Source organism: Lithobates pipiens, unplaced genomic scaffold (assembly GCF_037356315.1).
Source record: "Lithobates pipiens isolate NorthernLeopardFrog02 unplaced genomic scaffold, aLitPip1_a1.2 Scaffold_18, whole genome shotgun sequence".
In the NCBI taxonomy this organism is placed as follows: Eukaryota; Metazoa; Chordata; class Amphibia; order Anura; family Ranidae; genus Lithobates; species Lithobates pipiens.
In genome coordinates, this window is record NW_027507758.1 from 392,309,939 (window position 1) to 392,331,559 (window position 21,621).

The window sequence follows — 21,621 nt, forward strand, 5'->3', positions numbered from 1 at the left end:
ACCGGAGCTGCGCCAGCACACTCGCTACCTCTGTGGTGCCATGACACAGAAGAGAAAAGAGAGCCAGGTCCCATGAAAGCTAGGGGAGTATATGTTCCAGCCGGCCACGAGGCTCAGCCAAAATGGCACCATGACTCGGGGGACTCACAGCATAACCCCCGAGGGACCTCTACACCATGGGATGGGGTCACCTACCCTCCTATGCCCGCGGACTGATCAAATCCCTAATGCCTGATCTGAAAAACATTGAATTGGTCATAGACCACATCCACAGGCTTCTTAATCCATCCTCCTTGTCCACAGCAGTTCCTAGAGATGTGATCCTCCCCATTCACTTTTACCATGTGAAGGAGCAGCTGATACAAAAAGCAAAAACCATGGGAGCCCTACCCAACCTATACGGCCAACTACAAATTTTTGCGGATCTCTCCCAACATACACTAAGCCGCCACAGGCAACTCAACACAATTACTAAAGCACTGCAAAACCACAACATCCAATATCAATGGATAGTGCCAGCAAAAATGTCCATCATCCACAATGAATCTAAACATATCATGTCCACTAGCCAAGAAGGCATCCCTCAGCTCAAGTCTATTGCTCTTCAATGCTATCTAAAACTTTTGATATAACTAATGGCGCCAGACAGGGATGTCTTCTTTCTCCCCTCCTCTTTAACGTAACGAGCTGCTAGCAGAGAAAAATTCGATCCCAAAGCATAATTTTCGGTTTTAACATTGGTCCCACTGAACACAAAATCTATTTGTTTGCGGATGATATCATCCTCTTATTAACCAACCCCATATCTTCCCTGGCTTTGGTACAAAAAGAATTTAGTGAAGTTTCATATTATAAAGGGAATGATTCTAAATCCTTCATTATGCCCTTAGGAATCCCCACAACATACCAATTAGAACAAGAACACAAATATCCGTACACATGGGCTAAAGACTCTATCTCTTATTTAGGATTAAAACTAAACAATAAAACTTCTTCTCTCTACCGAGTTAATTTTGCTCCTTTCCTAAACAACCTCCCAAAAGAACTAGAACAGTTCTCCAAATTAGCTCTATCTTGGTCAGGCAGACTAACAGCATTTAAAATGATTAAACTACCACAATTGTGCTACCTAATTTAGATCACTACCAGCCCCAATCCCTGCCTCATTCTTTACCTCCCAACAAAGTATATCTACATATGAAAAAATAAAAAAGCTAGATGTTCCTGTGCCACTCTCCTGAAACACAAGCTGGTGGGAGGTGCAGGTCTTATCAACTTCGGAGATTATTATAATGCTGCACTACTAGCCTAACTTAAAGCGGGAGTAAACCCAGTTTAAAAAAACACTTACATTCCTGGCATGCCGGAAATGCTAATGTTCACATTGGTTGTGCTCTCAACCAAACTTTCAAAACATCTAATGGCTCGTGTCAAACTGATCACATGTGCAGTATTATGGCAGTTGAAGAATTATTAGAGGCCAAGATGGCAGCTTCCTTGACTGAAAACGATAGAAGGGTTTACTTCCACTTTAAAATGTGGTTTCTACCTGTAAATATTATGATTTGCTGGAGGTTGGGTAGTCAAAGGCACCACATTCCCATATATACATACAGTACACATGATAGGAAAAGAGAAATGGGACTTTAAAGGAGCCAAAAAAAATTGCAAATAGATATATAAAATATGAAATGTATTAATACAAAAATGTATAAAACCAACAGGATGTCATCACACAATAACCATATATTAAGAAAACAGCAGTAGCTTTCTTGCTCTACATGTTACGCCAAACAATGGCTTCCTCAGGAGATTTCAGGTAAGTACTGCATGTGTGGTCACTATAGAGTGAAAACGATATGTTAGAAAATGCAACATTGATAAACAACATCACTTCATAAACACAAATATATACAAAATTCACAATTTTCTCAGATGTGCACTGAATGTGTAGGTCCACATCCAATGCACATCTGAGAAAATTGTGATTTTTGTATATATTTGTAAATATTTTGAATTTTGTATATATCACGTATGTCCCTGGCTCAGCATCGAAACACCCCAAGTCTCTGGTTACACCCTAGGCACTTGGCTACTCAGTTCACCCCAAATGAAAACACGGAACTCCACTTTGTCACCCAATATTATCGCCTCAAAATTGGCATTTAACTATCTACTAGCCAATGCACCCAAAGGGGATTCCCCCTATAGAATACGACTACCAATATTAGTATTCTTTATACTCATACCCAATCTCTCAACCCAAATGTAGTAGAAATAAAGGTATCCACTTTGTCTCCGACCTATATTCTAACACCCTCCTTCACATCACTGCAAAATTCCTTTCCCCTTACTCTGACAGACTACTATCAATACACACAAATAACCCACTGTCTTCTTAGTAACCCTCACCTGCATACAGATATCCACCCGCTCATATGGAAATACCTTTCATCACCCACAACAAACATAAAGGCATTACACTATTCTACAACATGCTAGGGGACAAAACCTAACTTTAGTAAGGCTTTGCCATTACTAAACTGGGAAAAGGATATTGGAAAATCCTTCAGTGAATCCCAGCGGCGAACACCCCTAAAAACCAACTTCAAGGCCACTAGGTTCTCCAACCTTCAGGGGTTAGTTCACAAAATTACCCTTAGATGGTACATTACCCCATTTTTGATTCACACATACGACACTACCACATCTATAGGGAGTCTATACCACCTTCTATGGAAATGTACCCGGGTATCTAAATTCTGGCACAAGACATTCCACCTTATCACAGCAGTGACAGGATTAAAGCTCACCCCCTTGCCGGAACTTGCCCTTTTAAGCATTGGTATGGAAAACATTCCCTACTGTTTCCACACTATAACGACCCACATTTTCTTAGCTACAAGACTAACCATTGTCCACCACTGGAACACTCCAGATATCGCAACCAAAAACTAAGTAATAACCTTGGTACACATCCACGGTTCTTACAAATGCATGTTTGCTACATGCGAGGTTTCCTTGCCTTTTCTTTTCAAAAAAATGGTCACACTGGCTAGAGTGGTACGAAAAAATGAACACCACCTAATATATAAAATTTAAACCCAAATGGGATTGGCAACACTGTACTCCTTGAGCCTTGAACCCTGATACTCTATACACAATTGGAAACATCTTGTAAGACTCCACATATATCTCTATACCCCATATCAATATATGTATACATCAATATGTATGCATACTAGGGTAACCTTATGTTATTATAACATATTTAAATTTCCTTATAATATTACATTTTTGTTTTAAATAAACTTACTAGATACAGGTGGGAGGTGTTCTCTTCCCTCCTTGACACAAAATGTTCCCAGATGAGGTGTCTAGAGGTGAAGGATAATACCACCCACCTTACAATAAGTATTCAAAATAGGTTCAATTGTTTTTCCGTGACTGTTACTTATGTTCTGCCATATATACCCTTGCATATCTATCTCTTCATTAGGACCTGATGTATGGCAATTACTGTTATCCTTTTTATGTTTTACTTGATACACCTGAACCTTAATAAAAACATTGAAATAAAGTACAAATAAAATAACAAATAATAAGCTAGGAAGATTTTTTGTTTTTATTGTAGAGGTGATTATATACGGTTGTTCTTGCCTGTAATCACTTTTCCCTAGCCACTAGCATTTTTTTTTTTACTAATTGTACACTGTCAACAATGCATGTGCAGCTTCGTTTACAATCCATCATGAGAGCCAGAATGATGTCCATGTGCATTTATAGGAGTTACAGGCATAACCCACTTTTAAATACACACTGGGACCAGAGCATGTATGTCAAAAACAAAAATGTACTTAAAGTGAAGCAATACCTTTTTTTTCACTTCTTAATGCTTGTACTGCATTGCAATAGTAATTTACAGACATAAATGATTACCTAGGTAATCTGGCCGACCCCAGATTACATATGTTGTAGTCCTTGGTCCCCTCTTGGTGCTCCCCAGGTTTGGTGTTCCTGTCACTTATGGTTCTGGAGCAGTGCCATTTCAAGCTGACCAAGATTTCCCATTGACGCCAATGTGTCTGTATTCCTGAGTGTACGTAAAGCAGGGTATGCCTGTATGTCATTAAGATCATTAGAGAAGAAAATACTGTTAACTCAGGAAGATGGGGAGTAGATGGCAACAATGAGGGATAGAAAGAACCTTATATCACTGCAAAAGAGTGCTTTGGAAGGTAAGTTTCCCAAAATGTGCAACTATGCTGTACAGTCTGGTCCAGAACTCATGAATGGACAATGATGGAGCAATAGGATATTGATGATTTCATCTCAGTTACCTCCTGCAAGTAGGTTAACTACATCCCTTTCATTCATAGCCATTATATTGAAAAAGGTAGCAAAGAACAGGTACAGTACTTTGTAACTGAGTCTTCAGGGGGTGGTGAAAGGGTTAGAAATACATGACAGATGTATACAGGATGGAGATTAATGCACGCCACAGATAAAGTATTGCATTGGATCTAGCAGCTCAAGCTTGAGTAGAAAATTACAACAAAGAACGGCATATGGATCCTGTGCAATTAAAAAAAAAAAAGCAATTACTTTATAAATAGCACACATTAGGCCACAAGTGGACAGCCTAGTTTTAGCCTGCATGCCATGGTCAGTGGCAGTGCTGTAAGATTTTCTTGCAGTTGTCATTTCTGCAGATGGAACCTGCTGGCAAATGTAAAATTTAGTGTCATCCTCCATTTTTTGGCTGCAACACTGCTATCTTTGAACCGGGCCGTCTTAATAGCATCATTCCCCTTTTGGGTGGAACTCCACTTTAACTACATGAACAGTCATCCTGTACAGCAAAGAAACAGTGTGAAAATACTACATACATAAAGTAACAAAGCTGTCCTGTGCATATAATATATCTGATTGATGCTCAGGACAGTTGTAACAAGTATAGACAGGGCCGCCTATAAAAATCATAAAGCACCACCCAGCCTGACAGGGCCTCAGATACCAACCAATATTGTAACCCCTACATCTTATCTACATCCAGCACTCCTAATTCTGCCCAACCAACACACACACACATACACACTTACACCAGGTTTCCCCCTACCATTGTTATCCTGTTACCACCTCCACAGCCCCTGCATTCTCAACCCCAAATACCTCCCCAACACTATGGCCCCTCTACACCCCAGATATCCCCCCAGCACTGTTACAATAAGATACTCCTTGCTTTGTGACCCCACTACATCCCTGCTACCTCAAGCACTATAGCCACCCAAGATACCCTAAGCATTGCTACGCCATATACACGCCAGATCCAGTGGCGGTGCATCCATAAGGGTGCACGGGCACCGCCACCTCTCTCCTACCACCCCCTCTATCACCAATAGATAGATCCATGCATTGCATGAATCTATCCATGGCTGCTGCTGCCATCCCCTATTCAGGTGCCCATCACTTTTTCGGGTGCCGGGCAACTGCATTACAGCAGCAGGGGTGTTTTCGAAGCACCTGATTAGAGCCATAGGCTCTAATAGGCATCAAAAAATGTAAACAGCGAGTGCCATCCTTGGCGCTCACAGTTCACCCAACTGTGTTAGAAAAGCTAATGAATATTCGCTTTCCTAACATTGAACCATCTCTCTGCCAATCAGGTGCTCAGGTCTGTTACCCCGTCACCTGATTGGTTGAAACAACAGGCGTGTGATTGGACGCCTAGCAGGTGTTCAATCATAGGAGCGGATGGGAGGAGAGGATGGGAGAAGAAGACATTGAGGACTGCCGCCGTTGCCCACTGCCCCATCAAGACAGGGTAAGTGCTGGGCAGACGGTGGGTGGGGGGGCACAGTGCCAGCATTCAATGGGCACAGTGGAAGCATTTGATGGCACTTTGGGAGCATTTGATGGCACGATGGGAGCATTTGATGGCACAGTGGGAGCATTTAATGGGACACTGTGCGAGCCTTTAATGGGGCACTTAGAGGGCACTGTTCCTTCTGTTGTTTGTCTATTCCAGAGTTTTTTGTGCAAGCCAGACTGTAGGGGGTCTAGAAGGTTATTTTCACTGAGGTTGGAGCTAAGACGGTTGTAGACTAATGCCGCATACACACGAGCGTAATGTCCGGCAGAAAAAGTCTGACAGAAGCTTTTCATCGAATATTCTGATCGTGTGTATGCCTCATCTGACTTTTTTTTTTTTAAAACATTGACGGACCTAGAAATAGAACATGTTCTAAATATTTCAGACGGAACCAATTCCTACTGGGAAAACCGCTTGTCTGTATGCTGTTCCGACAGACCAAAAAAAGACGCATGCTCTGAAGCAAGTATGAGACTGAAGCTATTGGCTACTGGCTATTGAACTTCCTTTTTTAGTCTTGTCATATGTGTTGTACGTCACCGCGTTGATAATTGGACTTTGGTGTGATCGTGTGTACGCAAGACAATTTCAGCAGAATTCCGTCGGTGCTCCGTCGGAAAAACCTTCAGAGTTTATTCCGACAGGAAAACTGGTCGTGTGTATAGGGCATTAGCATTCTAGACGTTTAAAGGTAAATGGGAGCAATGAGATGAGTCTTAAATTGTTCAGGTTGGTGGGGTCCAGTGAGGGCTTTTTAAGTATGAGAGTGATCTGAGCAACTTTTAGAGGGGAGGGGAAGTTGCCACTAGAGAGGGAGAGATTGAAGATGTGAGTGAGGGAGCATAGGATAGAAGAGGGTGACCATAGTAGTTGTGAGGGAAGAGGCTCCAAGTGACAATTGGTTAGGTGGGCATCTGAGAAAAGTTTGGTAACCTCTTCAGTAGTAGCCAATTCAAAAAAGGAGAGTGTTGAATTTGCTATTATGTTGGGTGGGGAAGATGTATGCACAGTGGAGACATTGGAAACCTGCCATGTATATATTTGTTTTGAAGCAAATGACACGCTGGACAATAATCTTTATTAGCAGTCTGTAAACAGTAGACATGAATATGTCTCATAAAGTGTACCTGGGACATGGTCATGAATGTAGAGTCCTCCCAGCAACCAACCTCTAAACAAGATCAGCCCCGGACATTAATTGCAATTATTCTTCCTCCTCAAATCTACCTTATTTCTTTGTGGGTGTATATTGTCCTTATCTCTTTGACACATATTTTTCTGTAAATATTTTATTTGCACCAATTTTGACCTTTTCATTATTAAACCCTTATTTTGAAAAATGTTAACCTTGTCTCTAAAGCTCTTAATGCAAGCAATGAACGAACCTGCCTCTTGAAGAGCGCTACTGTTTTAGAGTAAGGCCTCTGAGAAGACCTGTCTGTAGTGAAAGTGTGTGTTACAGACGCTTATTCTAAAATCATAACTGGTATTGCTAAAATTCCGAGTCTCCCCCAGCTCGGTCTAAAGAGGGTGAGTTGGTAGTTAATGGGTTAATATGCGTAATTAGCCCAGTGACAATCGCTCTCAGGCTGCTGGCACCTAGATTGTGGTCCCGCAAGCTGGGAAATGCCGGGCACTGCTGAGAGTGGTATTGTTACGTAAGTGACAGTGTGGTGTGTGGTTGGCCGATCCTTTGTTGGGTATTTAGAGAAATACAGTGCCTGTAAATGCGGACCTCTAAAAATACTAGTTGCCTGCCTGTCTCTGTTTTTTATACTTTTTTGGTCACTGATCCAAAACAAACATGCAACTGTATTAACCCCTTCACGCCTAAGGGTAAAACAAATCTTAATCCCTAAGCACAATTTGGCAACTTTGACATGTGTTAGTAAAACTGTACATATCATCACAACTACTTTGTACATCCAGATCAATTATACCTTGTTTTTTCAGGGCAAATTAGGCTGTTATTTGGTGGTAAATATGTATGGCTATTTGCTGAATTTTTTTTCTTATTATCAAATACAAAATGGCCCACAATAGTAAAAATAAAATGTAGCTGTATATTTCTTGTTACTGCCATAACCTGTCACCAAAGAAATACCCAAAATAAATTCTCCTGCTCCTGACTATTGCAGCATTTTCACATATATGTATGCTATTTGTTGTTTGTACCCATAGTGGAGCCAAGAAAAGTTTTGCTTCCTTTTTTTTTTTTTTTCCTACCAAAATCACACTGATATTAATTTGATAAAAAAAAATCCTGCCCAAAATATACAGGCCCTGGCCTTTGACCCTTACTTGACCCAAACACTAAACCTGGCACCAACCTAAATCAAACCGTGATCTAGGTATTTTTTATTTTATTTTATTTATTTTTTATACACGCTTTGTTTTTATCTTTCTCTCTCTGCAAGGAGAGACAAAGATACAATGTATCTTTCCTTTCCATTCACAGAAAGAAACAAAGGGATGGGCTTCACAGTAATTGATCACTATAGTAGCCAATCACATTGATTAGGTGACTTGGAATCAGGATTTCCGAATCCCAATCGTTAGTACGGGGCTCTCGTGAGACCCCAGTCTTGGTGCTGGGAATGCGCTATGTGACACGCTCCCAGCACAAAGGGAGATACCCAAATATTCAGCCCCATGGCAAAAAGCCTGGTGTTGTGGGGCCGCATATTTATGTTACGCCAGCATCAAACCAAAAATGTAATATATTGCAGGTTAGCAATCATAAGATATGGTTTCTGCATCAGTTTTCTTTTTTAGGATTTTTCCCCTGGTGATCTAGTTATCGCTCAGTTCTTACAGCTCCCCAAGTAGAGAGCTGCTGACTGTCAGTCACCACTATCTGCTCTGCCTTCTTACTCACTGGAGCGCTGTGCTGTGGAAGGTGTGGGAGTATCCGGCTCAGAGGCACAGGGACTTGCTGAGAGGCTGAGCTGGGTACCGGTCCAGGCATGTGGATGGATGCCGACCCCAGTGTTGCAATCTTGCCCGAGTCAGCACAGGCTCTGTGACATCAGCAGACAGCAGACTTCAGCCCACTCTTTGCTGAAAACAGAAGAAGTACAGCTGAACAAGCTATAGCTGTATTTCTCCTTTAAGAAATAAGTAACCTGCAATAAAAGAAATGCTGATGTGGCTTCTTTTTCCAAATCAGTGACTCAAAAATTATAAAATCTATTGCATCAGCTGACAGCCAGGCAATTAGTATATTTATAAGAAGAGGTCAGCGATGGCAGTCTGCATATTTTCTCATTCCTCTTCAACAAGTGGCTCTGTGTAGTTTCCGTAGCAATGAACGATGTGATATAGGCATATAAAAATAGAACAAATGATGAAGCCTTTTATTTTAAAATGCTTGAACTTTTTCCCTCCTTAGAGTCCAAACCCTACGTGATTCAGCATCAGCCCTTGAGCTAGAGAAAGAATCTCTCGTAGAACTCATCCACAGTATTCAGAACAGCCAGGATATGAGGAACATCAGTGATGGTAGGTTGTGCTTACACAGTTTCACCACTTAAAATTGGCTCATTTATCTTTATTTCAGAACAAAAACAAATGCAAAACAAATGGCCATATAGATGGAGGAAAACATGTAAATACAGAAACATGGGAGTTGACGTTGGTGACTTGTTTTGTGTCCTGAGGGCACTTGGTTCTGCTGAGGTACTTCCCTAGATACCTTTATTGTATGTAAGCTGCAGAGCGCTTTACACGACCAGGGCTGTAGTGCATATGTCTGGTAGAACCCTGGTCTGGAAGACCTATTGATGGGGCATGTGACATGTCCTCTGGTTCCTGCATGTCTCCAGCATGTCCTGGGACCATAGGCTCTTGGGACCATTGAATAAAAATAAGAGTTGTGCTAAACCAAATACTATGTGTAAATAAACAATATGTGATAATGCAGTGGGGTAAATGAACCATAAACCCATATATATATATATATATATATATATATATATATATACTGTGTATATATATATATATATATATATATATATATATATATATGCAATAAAGTCATAAATGAATAAAGAGACCATCCAGCAATCCCTATGAAGGTAACACTAAATGGTTAAAATAGTGACCTTAAACAGTGTGTGAGACCATTTGGCATAAACCCACATATATAATATATAAGCTATATGAATCATAAGTGAGATCATATAAAAAATATTTGAAAAACTACATCCAGGTGACAGTGAAAATAAAAAATACAAAAAATGGATGAATTAAAAAACCGTTATTAAGCTTGAAAAATAATTGTATCATCAGAAAATTTCACCCGTGCAAAAAAATTAAAAACAATGATTCAAAAGAAAGTCCATCCATAAAAAGGAAATCTTCAAATAGTGAGCCGTTTGTGATCCACCACCAATATGAGAAGAATTTACTTCTTACCAGAAGTCTATGACACCCCGTTACAGAATGTCACAGAAAACTTTCATGGAAAAATATCTCTTTAGCCCTCAGACACTCCTGCAGATATCCTTGGATGCACAGTCTCCAGAATCTAGATAGGATACCCCACACTCCTCAGTCCACCTCCAATGAACCCAAGCTCGTTGTTGTGTGACAATTACATAGAAGAGATAAGAGGCTCCAATAGTGTAAAACCCATGGTTTATTAAATAATTTAAAAGCAATTGCCCTTACAACAGATGAAGAAAACAGGAGCCTTAAGTCCAGTGCACCAGCCGAATGCACTTGGACAAACCCATCCTTCCCGGATCTCCTAACCACAGACACAAGGTGAGGTCAGCGTGTCGCTCTTCCCCTACGCATTTCGTAATTGAGTTACATTGTCCAGGGGCATTACTTGCTAAGTCAGGGCTTGCCCTTTTTAATAAATTGGAACCTAATATTTATTACTACCTGTGTGTTCCAGTTGAGTCTGTACACCCTCCCTTTTGGTTATCTTAAGCTGGATACACACTATACAACTTTTGTTTGATTTCCTTTAGATTTACCAAAACCATGTAGTGTGAGGGCCTGCCTGATTGCATACAAATTAAAACTGTTAAGGTTTGACCTCATATTATATGGTTTTGGTAAATCAAAAGGAAAAAATTGAAAGAACATTGTATAGTGTGTATCCAGCTTTCCTGTGCATGTGTGCACCATATTTTGGAGTGAGCATGGACCCTCTTAGTTTTCCTGCCATCTGTTCAGTCACACCAAGATCCCCAAGGAGCTTTTCTTGAAAAGACACAGCTGGCATTAACACTCCCACTCCTGCAAAGTTTTGTGAGTACCCCTTGAGGGGAATCCATCACTTGCATACTTATTATGGCATATAATAGGTGCAAAGGTAGCGCTTCTGCAGGTCTTGCCAGCTTACAAACCACCATATGTCCTGAAGGACTTAACATGGATAGCATTGACCACTTTCCCCTGCAACACTCCTCAAAATCCTCTTTATCTCCTTTTAGGAGTGACTCCCTCCCTCTGTATTATCCAGCAAGGAATTCTCTGCTATTATGTGTGGGTTTATGGGGAATATTTCAACCATGTTAGCTGACTATGTATGCAGGGGCTGCAAGCATATGCTCACATAACCCTAAAGTTCGTTTGGGTCCTTATTAAAGCAGTGCACATGTACCTAGATCTGGAACAACTTTTCTCAACTATACCTAAGGCTACACATTTTTAAATACATCAGCCTGTTAAAATGTTTCCTGCACACTCATTATTGCAACCTGTAGTTGACTAGCCTAATCCAGAAAAAAAATGTTTTACTCCTCCAAGCACTTTGCCCAGCAAAATCCTATTGGGGAGGGGTTTCCTAAAAAGTGTGCCATCCCCAAAGAGAATCTGGGCATTTTATGTCTCGACACAATTTTGACTGTCTCTGTAGGATATTCTGGTGTTTAACGATCCTGTGGATCAAAGACTAAGGCCGCGTACACACGCGGGGACTGTTCGCCCAACTTTGTCCGTCAAACAGTTTCGGCAAACAGTCCGCTCAAAATTAGCATGGACGGACATGGCCACACACGACGTACGAACAGTTTGCTGAAACCGTGCGCGATGACGTGAACGGCACGTACGACGGGACGAAAAATACGACGTCCTATCCACTGCATTATAACTTTCGGCGTGTAAAGCCTTTCTGAGCATGCGCGGAACTTAGTTTGTCGAACAAGCCTACACACGAGGGAACTGTTCGCTGAAACAAGGTTTCAGCGGACAGTTTTTCGGAATTTCCGAAAAACCTTGTTCAGCGGACTGTTCGCTGAAACTGTCCGCTGAAAGCCCACACACGAGCGGACTGTCCGCTGAAACACTGTTCAGCGGACAAAGTTGGGCGAACAGTCCCCGCGTGTGTACGCGGCCTAAGGCCGCGTACACACGGGCGGACTGTTCGCTCAACTTTGTCCGCTGAACAGTGTTTCAGCAGACAGTCCGCTCGTGTGTGGGCTTCAGCGGACAGTTTCAGCGGACAGTCTGACGAACAAAGTTTTTCGGAAATCCCGTAAAACTGTCCGCTGAAACTTTGTTTGACAGTGTGTAGGCTTGTTCGTCAAACTAAGTTCCGCGCATGCTCAGAAAGGATTTACACGGCGAAGGTTGCATTGCAGTGTATAGGACGTCGTATTTCTAGTCCCGTCGTACGTGCCGTTCACGTCATCGCGCAAGTTTCAGCGGACTGTTCGTTCGTCGTGTGTGGCCAAGTCCGTCCATGCTAATTTTGAGCGGACTGTCCGCTCAAACTGTTTGACGAACAAAGTTGGGCGAACAGTCCCCGCGTGTGTACGCGGCCTAAGAGACATTTTTCAAAGCCTTATTGTTCCTCGCAGGCCCGGCCCTACAATCTGCCATTGCTGCCATGTCAATCTATCAGATCTTCAGTGTCTTTTTCAAGGATCTCAAGATCCTGATTCAGTCCTCATAAATCCCCCTGCCCATTAACAGCTAGAGTTCATGCTTGTGGCCCAACTCTATTGTGTATGTTACAGGGGGAAAGAGTACCCTTTTGCACCAGCAATAGAAATCTGGGAAACCCACTGAGAAGAGTTAATTTTTCTTCTCCCAGCCCTCCAAGTCTCAGGCACGTGAACCTCTAAGCCTCGAAGTTTAACAACAAACAGCGATTTTGTTTCCAGTTCCAGGGATCCTATAGACTTCACTGCTCTGGTGACTTCATTGGTTCAGACCTGATCTATACCTTTCCTCTTTTGAAACACCCTCCTCTGCTGTTCTGCTAGAACAAGACTGATGGCATGCTATTCATTCTCATCGCTTGAAATAAGCCCAGGCAGATGAGGCATTCAGACCTAGTCAGACTCCTAACAGACTCTCCATGGACCCTTCCAGATCATTTGAATATTCTGTCCCAAGAACAGGTTTACCAACCTGCTTCTTTGTTGCTAGCTTTAACACCCTGGCTGTTGAAGCTGGGTTCTAAAGGTTAGTGATTTTTCTCTTGCAGTTTCCTAGCTAATGAAAATGCAGGAAGGTAGGAAATCAACTTCTCGTAAAGTCTACCGTTGCCCTTGGAAAGCATATTTCTCACAGCTTTGCATGATATACTCTGTGGGACATATCCCGTCTTTTCTCAATTCTGGTCAGGATCATATTTTTGGCCTTTAGTATAGTCAAAGATCAAATCTCAGACCTAGTGATTCTTATGCCTTGTACACACGGTCGGACATTCCGAAAACAAAATCCATGGATTTTTTCCGACAGATTTTGTGCCAAACTTGTCTTGCATACACACGGTCAGACAAAGTTGTCGGAAAATCCGATCATTCTTAACGAGGTGACGTACAACGCGTACGTCGGGATTATAAACGGGCCAGTAGCCAATAGCTTTAGTCTCTTAATTTATTCTGAGCATGTGTGGCACTTTGTCTGTCGGAAGTGTCTACACACGATCGTAATTTAAACAATCAGATTTTGTTGTTGGAAAATTTTAGATCCTGCGCTCAAAGTTTGTGTATCGGAAATTCCGATGGAAAAAGTCAGATGGGGCTCATACACGATCGGATTTTCCGACAACACCATCCGCTCGCACATTTTCTGTCGAAAAGTCCGACCATGTGTACAGGGCATTAAAGTCTATTAGCCTCTCTGTCCTTGGTGAAAGCTTTTGCTTTGCCTTGGCAGCTAAAAGTTCTAGCCTATAGATTCAAGGACAAAGTTCAACCATTCCCTGTCAAAGCTTACTCCACTAAATTAGTTAATGCTTTATGGGCTTTTCACCATCAGGTGTTTGTTTCTCAAATTTGCAAGGCTGCCACCTGTTTACATGTTTGTCAGGTCTTAACAGGTTGTTATTCAGGCCTCATTCAATGCTGACTTCAGTCGTAAGGTTCTTTGAAGGTTCTGAGAGCACTATTGAGCGCCTTCTGCTAACTTGTTTTTCACGTGGGCCTGTTAGCATTTGTTTGTTGTGTTGCCCACCACTCAGCTGGACTGCTTTTGGACACTCCAATGCGGGGCTTTTTTTCTCAGGGAAAAGGTGCAGGAACTCACCCCCCCCCCTCGGTCACACTTGCCCCCACCCATGTTCTAGATACACTCCTTGTCTCCACAACTACATGCCATATATAGGACCGAGAACAGGGAACCATGAATTTGTTTGCAAGGATTTGCAAGTAATATGTATGGAATTTTAAAAGAGCTCATTCATACGGGTGCTTTAAACCATACAGCAAAAGTGTATTTGGTTGTCCGCAAGTCACGGATACAGCAAGCTGCTGGCATCCTTAAAGCCCCGTACACACTATCAGATTGTCTGCTGAGTTTTTCCTTCAGATTTACCAAAACCATGTAGTAGAAGGGCCTGCCTGATTGCATACACATTGAAACTCCTAAGGTTTGACCTCATATTATATGGTTTTGGTAAATCTGAAGGAAAAACTCAGCAGACAATCTGATAGTGTGTACGGGGCTATAGGAATCAATGCCAGGCTGAAATACAAAGAGGCTGTATGCATATTAACAAACATTTCAATGAAACTTGTAAACTGGAACGGATGCATAGAGGGTGTTTACCCCAATTGCAAACTGTGTTCAGGGCATTGCTCCCTGTAAACTTACATGATATTTTTATATTTTTGGAGAATACATGGTTGGAATAAAGACCTTTCATTTTCACTCATATTTTTGTTTAATGTTGGTTTCATTGTATAGGAGAAAGAGAAGAACTAACTTTAACAGCAGAGAGGCTGATGAGTCGTACAGTGACTGTAGAGGTCTGTGTTGAAACCATAAGAAGCCCCCAGCAAGCTTCAGCTCTGAAACAAGCCACCACGATGATTGATGACATTCTGAAGAAAGTCATGGATAGCATGGAAAATGGCAAGAATCAGCTGGTATCTTTGTATGGAGCGTGTACCTCAGAAGTTCTTTCAGCACCAGTAGATCAGAAATTCCAGTCCATCATTATTGGATGTGCAATCGAGGACCAAAAGAAAATTAAAAGAAGACTAGAGACCCTTATTAGGAACATTGACAGTTCTGAGAAGTCCATTACACTTCTAGAGAAACAGAAGCAGAAATTGGCTGTACAGCAAAATAAAATCTAATGTACATTTGGCAACTTGATTTTGTGTCCATGCTGTACAATATTGTAGATTTAGAACCAGGTTTACATGTTTTCCAGTAAAAAGCTCTGTGTGTTTTTTAAATGACACCGTATCAATGAAGAAGCCATTTTACCAGTAGAACTATTCAAAGATTAATTTGGATGATTATTTTCTGTTTTCATGGCTTTTCTTTGAAAAGGTGAAGCTAATCAAATGTATATTATCAGTTTTGCTATATTAGAAAAAAATGGCTGTGGTTTAGCATGTTTCAGAACATTTGCTTTATTAATTAGGTGAAATAAATGCATATTTTATTTAATTACCCAATCAGTTGCCTTTACAATAGGTAACTTATGCTGTAGCACTGCCTGAATCAGCAACACTGAAATAATGCTTTGCCTGTTTCATTCTTGTCAGTTGTGCATGTAGATTGGGAAGCATTACACAGACATTCTTCAACATAAGAACATTTAAAATGCATGTCAGGTCATAAATAATAAAAAAAAAAACATGTGTTACATCCTTGCAGTACATGTGCATTTCACCAAAAGTACAGAAAAATATCTGCTGATGTGCAGGAAATGCACTCATCTTTTAATGTAGGTGTCTATTTATTAAACAGAGAAAAGAGAAATATATATATATATATATATATATATATATATATATATATATATATATATATATATATACATATACACACACACAGTGCCTTGCAAAAGTATTCACCCCCCCCCAGCTTTTTACCTATTTTGTTACATTACAGCCTTTAATTCAATGTTTTTTTTTAGCTCAATGAATTATATGTGATGGATCAGAACATAAGTTGGTGAAGTAAAATTAGAAAAAATATAGATAAAACTATTTTTCAGAAATAAAAAAATAATTGACATGTGCATATGTATTCACCTCCTTTGTTATGAAGACCATAAAAAGCTCTGGTGAAACCAATTACCTTCAGAAGACACATAATTAGTGAAATTATGTCCAACTGTGTGCAATCTAAGTGTCACATGATCTGTCACTACATATACACACCTTTTTGAAAGGCCCCAGAGGCTGCAACACCTAAGCAAGAGGCACCACTAACCAAACACAGCCATGAAGACCAAGGAACTCTCCAAACAAGTAAGGGACAATGTTGTTGAGAAGTACAAGTCAGGGTTTGGTTATAAAAAAAATATCAAAATCTTTGATGATCCCTAGGAGCAACATCAAATCTATTATAACCAAATGGAAAGAACATAGCACAACAGCAAACCTGCCAAGAGATGGCCTCACACCAAAACTCATGGACAGGGCAAGGAGGGCATTAATCATAGAGGCAGCAAAGAGACCTAATATAACCCTGGAGGAGCTGCAGAGTTCCACAGCAGAGACTGGAGTATCTGTACACAGGACGACAATAAGCTGTACGCTCCACAGAGTTGAGCTTTATGGCAGAGTGGCAAGAAGAAAGCACTTACTTTCAGCAAAAAACAAAATGGCACATTTTGAGTTTGCGAAAAGGCATGTGGGAGACTCCCAAAATGTATGGAGGAAGGTGCTCTGGTCTAATGAGACTAATGAGACTAAAATTTTACCTTTTGGCCATTAAAGAAAACGCTTTGTCTGGTGCAAACCCAACACATCACATCACTCAAAGAACACCATCTTCACAATGAAACATGGTGGTGGCAGAATCAATAAATTAACATAGATATATTAAAATTTTATATATCTATGTTAATTTCATAAAATCTATTTTTTTACACATCCCTGTATCTTAATTGTTACGGTACAATCAAAGTCCAACAGCCTCAACCACAAATTTTCCTCACACTTATACAGATGACTTCCATCTAATATGGCTTCCAGTCTATATGATAAACAACGAATAAAAAGGGGCACCAATAGCGTAAAAAAAATGCTTTATTTATATTAACCACTTCAATGCTGGGCATTTTTACCCCCTTCCTGCCCAGGGCAATTTCCAGCACTGTCACACTTTGAATGACAACTGCGCGGTCATGCAACACTGTACCCATATGACATTTTTATAATTTTTTTCACACAAATAGAGCTCTCATTTGATGGTATTTAATTACCACAGTTTGTTCATTTTTTTTTAAAAAAGGGCAACAAGTTTGAAAACCCCCTCCTGCATTTTTCTATTTTTTTTGTTATACAATTTTGTGAATAAAAAAATCTTTCTTCACAAATTTGGGCCAAAATAAATTCTGCTACATTTCTTTGGTGAAAATAATCCAATTCAGTGTATATTACTTAGTCTGTGTGAAAGTTATATAGTCTACAAACTATGGTATATATATATATCTGAAAATCGATCAATCCTGATGGCCTCATCTGCTGGACACAGCGGATGACAGATCCTGACGGAGCAGCCGCGCAAAGAGCATTCTCGGGAGGACAGAACAATTCTCACACGTCCATTATTTTACAATGGCATGGGCGGGAAGCAGTTAAAAACACACTCACAAGAGAGTGTACGGTAGATGTCCTCGAGGGCTTCTGGATAGAGCTGGGAAAATCTGGGAGCAAGAGACCACAACCAAACATGTTGCTCAAATATAGAATAGCAGCGGTTATGGCTATAGTTCAGGAGAAATCCCAAGAGGCATAGGCAGAAGTGCTGAAAATGTTAGCATTTTGGGTTTTAATAGTAAGTGGTCAAGTCCTATAGCCGGATGGCAGCCTGAGGTTCTGCAACGATTTCATAAAACAAAATTAAATATCCAAATCTGGTGCTTATCCTGCCAGGGATATAATCACCATCAGTTCCTGATTCCAAAGAATGATAATCAACATACGCACATAATGAACCTACAAAACATATGCTTTAACATATACTTTTTTTTTACAAAACAGGAGTGCTTTATTTAGGAACAAATAGCACAGAATGAACAATCCAGTAGACAATATACAGTGCCATTCATATCTGATAAATTAATTAAGTCCGCCGGGAGTGCACGTTTTTTTTTTTTTAAAGCCAGCAGCTACAAATACTGCAGCTGCTGACTTTTAAAATAGTGACACTTACTTGTCCAGCGCGCCCGCGATGTCGGCACCCGAAGCTGATCTCTCGATCGTCTCTCGGGTGCTGCCGCCGCCATCTTGGGTATGGGAATCAGGAAGTGGAGCCTTTCGGCTTCATTTCCCGGTTCCCTACTGCGCATGCGCGAGTCGCGCTGCGCAATAAGGATGGTCCCCACTGCCTCTGGGATCCGTGTGTTTCCCAGCAGACAGCGGGGGACTGTCGGAAAGGGGCGTAATCTACGCCCCTTTCCGCAGAGAGCTATCCAGGAAGTGGGTGCAGATACCTGTACTGTACAGGTACCTGCACCCCCCTCCCCCCTGAAAGGTGCCAATTGTGGCGCCGGAGGGGCGGAGGATTCCAATGAGTGGAAGGTCCACTTTAGGGTGGACCTCCGCTTTAAGAACAGGCTAATGAAAACCCAACCATACAATTCAGTGGAACATATCCAAAAAGAGCACAGAGTCTCAGCACTGATGCATGAAATGTGGAATAAAGCCTGCTGAACTATCAGTCTTTCAACAGAAACATCTATCTGAGTAGGTGATTAAGGGGTAGCAAAAAGAAAAATATAAGGGGTATAACAAAATATAAAAGGAAAATGGGAAAGGAGGAGGAGAAGTGGGGGGGGGGGGTGGGAGAAGAAAGGAGAATAGCTGTTTGAACCCTAACTAGAGGTCCAAGAGGACTACACTTTATTGTGCTTCAACATATCTAGATGATATTGTCTATTTCACTCTTGACTGGGATTTTCACCTACGGAAGGTCCAGCCAGTTCCAGATTCCATTCATAGGGTTGGGTTAACATCAATTCAAAAAAGCATGAAAAAACGACAGCATTGGGCAGAAGGTCATAAAGCCTCTTATTGACAAAATGCACATTAAAGCTGGCCCTAGCCAGTGTAAAAAACAGTTAGAGCTTTTCTATGGATTGTTGAATGGAACTGGAGATTTGTGCCTAATTTTGCTACTAAAGCAGCTCAACTTACAGCTCCCACCATGGTGAAATAGAATAAAGAGGCAGAGAGCTTTTTAAGAGCTGAAGGTAGTATTGTATAAGGGGGCAGTAAGAATAAGACCCCATAAACACTATACAATTTTTGTTGTCAGATTTCCTTTAGATTTACCAAAAACACGTCGTGCAAGGGCCTGCCTGATTGCATACAAATTGAAACTCTTATGCCGCGTACACAAGATCGGAATTCTGGTCGGAAAAAGCTCTGATGGTTTTCCCAATGGAATTCCAACGTAATTCGGCTCAAGCTGTCTTGCCTACACACGGTCACATCAAATTCTGATAGTTTATAACGCTGTGACATACAACACGTACGACGGGACTAGAAAAATGAAGTTTAATAGCCAGTAGCCAATAGCTTCTGTCTCGTAGTTGAATCTGAGCATGCATGATTTTTGGCGGGTCGGAATTGTATACACATGATCAGAATTACAGATATAAAGTTTTTCCGTTGGGAAAATTGAGAACATGCTTTAAATTTTTGGCTGGCGGAAATTTGGACAGCTAAATTCTGATGGAACATACACGCGGTGGCATTTTCCAATGAAAAGCTCTCATTGGTCTTTTTCTGGCCAGAATTCCAATCGTGTGTACGCGACATTAGTCTACTTTCACACTGGAGCGCTGGGGACATCGCCGCTATTTTTAGCAGGGTTTTACTGTCGTTTTTGCAGTCCTTTTCAGCCACTAGTGGGGCACTTTTAACCCCCCGCTAATGGCCGAAAAAGGGTTAAGAGCACCCGCAAAGCGCCACTGCAGCAGCGCTTTGCCAGCGCTGCCCATTTATTTCAGGGCAGGGGTATGCACCGCTCCTACAGCGCCTCAAAGATGCGGCTTGCAGGACTTTTTTGGTGTTCTGCCAGTACACCGCTCCAGTGTGAGAGGAGAGGCTCTTTGGAGGAGCTATTTTTAGCACTATAGCGGCTGTAAAGCGCCTTAGTGTGAAAGCAGCCTTAAGGTTTGACCTCATATTATATAGTTTTGGTAAATCTGAAAGAAAAAAATCTACAGAAAATTGTAGAAAGTGTGTATCCAGCTTTACTCAGGAGTAGAAGAGGAGCATTCTTTCATAAAGTAGACACTAGAGTCATTGAGGTAGTACCTTTACGGCAGAAGGTGCCAATTGATTTACAGACCATTCTCCTCTATAGTGGATGGCTTGGAACAAGGGAACAATGCAGGGGTAATAAGATGTTTTTTTTTTCATGTAAAACACAAGCCAGGGATCCCCCAAGAGAATTCTGATGGGATGAAATGTCCTGTGTTCACTATATGTTGGCAAAATGTGCTCCTTCCCATAGGTCTGAACAGAGGGGAAGGGTATGTTCACTGGCTGCATTTGTCATGCAGGTTTTTAATGTACACATGGCTAAGTGCTCCAGGGTTTACGGCTGATGTTGAAAAGACAGATTTATTTTTTTCTTTGAATCTTACATTCTGTTCTCGGTCCTGGCACCTAGACTTTGTAGAGCTTTGGTGGGATAAAGCCCCATCTCCATCTCTGCTATCCAGGCCTTATTATTATTAGCCTCAGCTGTTTGCAGGTCTTTATATATGCAAGCTTACTAATGCTCAGTGCTCTCACTCTCTGCTGTGGGAGCCTTGCTGGTGGATGAAAAGGCTGGGTGAGGCTAGAACATTGAAAAAAACACATCAATGCTGCATGTTTGTTTTGGGGATGACTTTTGGAGATACCCCGTTACTTAGAAACTGAGCAGAGTTTAGTGGCTTGGACGAACATATGTTTTGCTTTTTGCTATGAACTTGTTGCTCAAAGCCCTACTACATTGAAATGGTTTTCTGCTTTTCTGCATAAAAGGTGCAGGACAAACCCACTTAGGCTGGTTGCCCATGTCCCATGTATGGTTTACTGCTGCCACTACCAGTTGAACCTGCCTCCTTACAGAGTATATGAATAAAAAATAATAGTTTTAGTAATTGCAGTTTTACTCAACCCCAGCATTACTGACAGGATAATTTATCAACTGTCAGATAAGGAAATGGAAACATCAACATCCATGGGTGAGTTTGATAAAAAAAAAATATATTCTCCCTATTTTACAAATATTTATACATGACAAAGGATTCCCAAAGGATTATGGATTAGCGAAGGGCAGAGCACATGAAACAAAGCTTGCTTTCAGCCTCCATT

The 21,621-nt window shown here is 41.2% G+C and overlaps 1 protein-coding gene across 1 annotated transcript in view; it reads left to right on the forward strand.

Moving 5' to 3' along the window:
• BAG2 (BAG cochaperone 2) overlaps nt 1-15,439 on the forward strand; it is a 56,217-nt gene extending 40,778 nt beyond the window's left edge. Inside the window, exons 2-3 of the mRNA XM_077487857.1 lie at nt 9,264-9,373; nt 15,026-15,439. Coding sequence (XP_077343983.1) covers nt 9,264-9,373; nt 15,026-15,420 — 505 coding nt within the window. The 3' untranslated portion in view covers nt 15,421-15,439. The remainder of the gene's footprint in view (nt 1-9,263; nt 9,374-15,025) is intronic.
• Nucleotides 15,440-21,621: the final 6,182 nt, after the last annotated feature.